Source organism: Musa acuminata, unplaced genomic scaffold (genome assembly GCF_036884655.1).
Source record: "Musa acuminata AAA Group cultivar baxijiao unplaced genomic scaffold, Cavendish_Baxijiao_AAA HiC_scaffold_1139, whole genome shotgun sequence".
NCBI classification, from domain to species: Eukaryota; Viridiplantae; Streptophyta; class Magnoliopsida; order Zingiberales; family Musaceae; genus Musa; species Musa acuminata.
The window spans coordinates 307707-311946 of record NW_027021351.1 but is presented as its reverse complement, the minus strand read 5'-3'; the positions used below and the strand labels follow the sequence as shown (position 1 = coordinate 311946).

The 4240-nt window shown below is 44.2% G+C and overlaps 1 protein-coding gene across 3 annotated transcripts; it reads left to right on the top strand.

The window, feature by feature from the left end:
* The first annotated feature begins 1489 nt into the window (after positions 1-1489).
* LOC135671344 (plasma membrane-associated cation-binding protein 1-like) lies at positions 1490-2594 on the top strand. 3 transcript variants are annotated; one of them, XM_065179392.1, is made up of 4 exons: positions 1490-1684; positions 1765-1905; positions 1991-2076; positions 2164-2594. In XM_065179392.1, the coding sequence occupies exons 2-4, from the start codon at positions 1793-1795 to the stop codon at positions 2460-2462; spliced, it is 498 nt and encodes a 165-aa protein (XP_065035464.1). In that variant the 5' UTR covers positions 1490-1684; positions 1765-1792; the 3' UTR covers positions 2463-2594. The 3 variants fall into 3 exon arrangements, with proteins under 3 accessions (XP_065035464.1, XP_065035463.1, XP_065035462.1); XM_065179391.1 differs by having other exon boundaries at positions 1491-1684; positions 1757-1905; XM_065179390.1 differs by having other exon boundaries at positions 1503-1692; positions 1757-1905.
* Positions 2595-4240: the final 1646 nt, after the last annotated feature.

The following is a 4240-nucleotide window of genomic DNA, read 5'->3' as shown; positions in this document are numbered from 1 at the left end:
ATCGAGGCTGGATAGTTGGTCCTGCGGAAAGCTAAAATAAGCGATTCGACCCTCTCCTAATGAAAATTGGGTCCATTCCTTTCACTGACATGGTCGAGCTAGAACCCGCTACGATGGGTCCCTTCTCCCACTCACACCGTCAAGCCAGAACCCGCTATAACGAGTCCCTCCTCATGCTTATGTGATCGAGCCAAAACCCACAATAGGTCTAGCTTCTCACTTATGCAATCAAGTCCAAGCCCATCACAATGGGTCCATCCTCCCGCCTACGCGGTCGAGCCAAAGCCCATCACAGTGTGTCCAGCCTCCCACTTATGCAATTGAGCCAAAACCCACAACGGGTCAATCCTCCTGCTTACGTAGTCGAGCCAAAGCCCACCATAGTGGGTCTAGCCTCCCACTTTCACGATTGAGCCAAAGCCTATCATAGTGGGTCAATACTCATGCTAGGGTAATCGAATCAAGAACCGCTATGGTGGAAACCACTACGATGAACTAATACTAATACTCTCGATATGGTGGTCGAATCAAAACCCACTATGGTGGAAGCTGCTATGACGGATTAATACCGATACTCCTGCTATAGTAGTTGAATCAAGACCCACTATGGCGGACTGATACCAATACTCCCATTATGACGGTCGAATCAAGATCTACTACAGAAGAAGCTACAACGACGGATTGATACTGATACTCTCACTATGGCAATCGAATCAAAACTCGCTTCGACGGAAGTTACTATGATGGACTAATATCAATACTCTCGCTATGGTGGTCGAATCAAGACCCACTATGATAGAAATGCCACGGTAGACTGATACCGATACTCTCGCTACGATGGTCAAATAAAGACCCGCTACAATAGACTGATACTGATCCTCCCGCTCACGCAGTCGAGCCAACACACTCTCACCCAAACGGTTGAGTTCCTTCCTATGTTGTTGATGACATCATAAGATATATGTATGATCACATTAATATCAATATGTCAAGTAATTTATATGTATAAATATTTAATCTCTTGAATTTTTTATTAGCGTCATCGTATACTCACCTACGGTGGCCGTACACCGTAGAGAAATATTTGGATATTAGTAAAAGTCATCCAGATAATATTTCTGGATTTATTGAAAAAAGTCATCAAGAAAAAGGTAGGGGTATTTTGGGTAGCAAAGACGAAAAAAAAAAAAAAGGATCCCAAGCCACCGAAGCCACGTGGTTTTGGTTGAGACCAATACAGCGCTATGGCCCAGCCCGGGGAAACCATCGACGACCCACGCTTCCCTTATGCGACGGAAACACCCGATTCGCGGCCCACTAGCGAGACCATCAATACCCTGGCGTCAACAGGGACTCACAAATAGGCGACGGATGAGACAGCCTCCAGCTGTCACGCTCCCCACCCTCCCTCTCTTGCCGTCCACTCTTCGTCATATTTACGAGTGTACCCTCCCGAAAAGGACGAGAACGCCCTGGACGTGTCACTTCTGGCCGTCGGATCGGCTCGGACAAGTGGGGCCACGCTGGGAATCGACGGTGGATCTCCCACCGTCTTAAACTTCATGTTCTTCTTCTATATTGTGCCTGCGAGGCTCCATCGCTCGCCCCTGACCCTGCAACTTCTGAACACGGTATCAGGTGGTCATCAAAGGAGGAGGAAGAGGCACAAGAGAGAGCCACGGAGGTTCAAAAGTATGTCTTTTTATCTACTAATTCTTCCTCCGGGTTTGAAATCTTATGATGTCCGTCGCTGTAGGTAATCAGGTGATCGAGAGGACGGAAAAGAATACAGATGGCCGACGTCTGGAAATCCAAGGTTCTTCCGAGGATTCGAATGTTTTTGGTGGCGGCAGCAGTAAGAAGGTTGCTGCTGCCGAGGTTGTCAAGTCCTTTGATGAATCAAAGGTTGGTGTAAATGCTTCTTCTTATCAGTTCTTCTTACTGTCTCCTGCTTCTTCCTTGCTGTTCCGTGTTATCGGTGTGTGTACAGGAGGAGATCAGCAAGGAGTCTGAAGACAAGAAGTCCGAACTCCAGCCAAAAGTTACAGAAGTTTCTTGAGGAACTAGTAAAGATTGGTAATCAGCACGAACAAGAAGCAGCTACGTTTCCTTTTGTATTATCGTGGGCAACATCCTAATGGAAGTGATCTAATATGCACACAGAGTTCCCGGGCTCGAAGCCTGTCAGCGAGGCCGCCGCCAAGTACGGTCCGGCGTACGTCTCCGGTCCCATCACGTTCATGTTCGAGAAAGTCTCCGGCCTTCTCCCGGCAGAAGAGCCCTCTTCCGCCGCCGTCGAGAGTACCTGCAAGGAGGCGACGGCGGAGGCCGCGGAGGAGGTCAAGAAAGAAGAGGCTGAGAAGGTGGAGGAGAACCCTGCTCCTCTTCCTGCCACCGATACCCCCGCCCCAACCGAGCCTGCGCCGGTACCGGCGCCGGCACAGGAACCTGCAAAGGATTAAGCTACTGCTCTCCTTGTCACTCCATGCATTGTAGACCGACGACGACAACAGCATCATAGTTCCGTGTCTACGTGATTAAGTCTGTGTGTGGTTAATTATATGGGTATATGCTCATGAGTGTTTCTGCTCTCATCATAGTTCCGTGTCTACGTGATTCATCATGTTCTCAAGATGATGGTATGATGGTAGTCGCAAGATTGTGAGGTATCCCGTTAATATTTTTGAAAATGCGAATCTAGTCAACCATCCCAACAAAATAAAAGCAAAGATGATGGACATTTTTACCAAAAAAATTCAACCAAGGAGGGTCAGAGCCCCTTAACAATCAATCAGTCTAGACTGATCAGAATGTTGTGGAATCCTTCAGTGATAGCACATTGAAGCTTCTATCAAGTTAGTTTGATCAGATATCAGGATTGAGATTTGAATCCTTAATGTTTAGTTCACAATCTAATGGCCCCACCAACCAGAATGATAAATGAGATAGATACAAAGGGAAGAAGCCACAGATGCATCCACATGGCTATTTCTCTTCTGATGATATAGCCAAATGTTGCTCATATAGCCATCAGACAACATGGATTATGGATGGCATTAATCGTTGAAACTGATAGCTTCCATGTCTAAATGTGGAGATTCAACTCGAGCAAATGCAGGAGTGGATTGATCCAAATGTGTTGTTAGGTCATATGGTCCACTTTGCTTTTGTCATAATACTTGTTATTGTAGACAAGTGGGAAACCGGGAGAAGAAAAGCTCTCTTCAGCACTATGGTATTTCTTGGATAAAGGAAAGGAGAGAGAAACCAAGCAATAATATCATTTCAATTTTATGATGTGAATGAAAGCTAAGCCACTCTTATATTTACTCAATTCACTTTGTGCTTTGGATCATGATAATATTTGGGACACATAGTAATGCCCAAACTGTAACAGATTATTAAGAATTACTCCCATTATTCCTGCAGAAAAAAAATTAATGGACTTCACAAGGTCTCATTCCAACATCAAACCCCAGGTTAAATGCGTTGATGATACTCAACATCAAGTTAAGCTAAACTGGATGATCTCAGTAATGTTCTCATCCTTCTTGGCAAGCCACCAGCCACCAAGATATCCTTGACAAAGCTTGATATTTGATATGGTGGTGGAAGTAGAGGAGAAAATTATAATAATAATCTTGCCAAAGGAATTCTTCTAAATTTGTTGTAACTCCTTTGACAAAAAGATGAGATCAAGATTGCACTTGGATAGAGGCTATCAATGTCATTGAGTCTTGCTCTTTCCTCGTAGCATTCAGATTAAAATTTTCTTCTAATAACTTACATTGTTCTGCTGCCATTGGATCAGGCTCATCATTAAAACTAGGAGGACTCAGCTCCTTAAATTATCTCATTCCTAGTCCATTCTAGTTTGATGTCCCCGATCAACACTTTCATCTCACTTAATTACTCAAAGAAGATGAAGCAAGAGGACCTGATGTCCTCGACTTCATAGATTTTCTTCATCAAACATATTAAATATCTCAGAGATCCTCAAATCATGCTCTGATACTATCTCTGTCACGCCCAATAATTCAAATCCCAGTTTATTGGATTCCATTGCAAGAGTGCATCCATCGAGAAGACAAGTAACGAAGGAAAGAATAGATACTACTTCATCACAAGCTTATGAGTGATCACTCAATGAAAATATTTATCATGATATTAAACCAGGATGTGAGTTCTAATCATGGATCTGTCACTCACTATTTCGCCCAATTGGTATCTTTCTATTATG

Coding starts and splice junctions, on each gene's coding strand:
- LOC135671344 (XM_065179392.1), top strand. CDS start 1,793: ATGGCCGACGTCTGGAAATCCAAGGTTCTTCCGAGGATTCGAATGTTT. Junction 1,906..1,990: donor AGTCCTTTGATGAATCAAAG/GTTGGTGTAAAT, acceptor GTGTGTGTACAG/GAGGAGATCAGCAAGGAGTC. Junction 2,077..2,163: donor TGAGGAACTAGTAAAGATTG/GTAATCAGCACG, acceptor ATATGCACACAG/AGTTCCCGGGCTCGAAGCCT.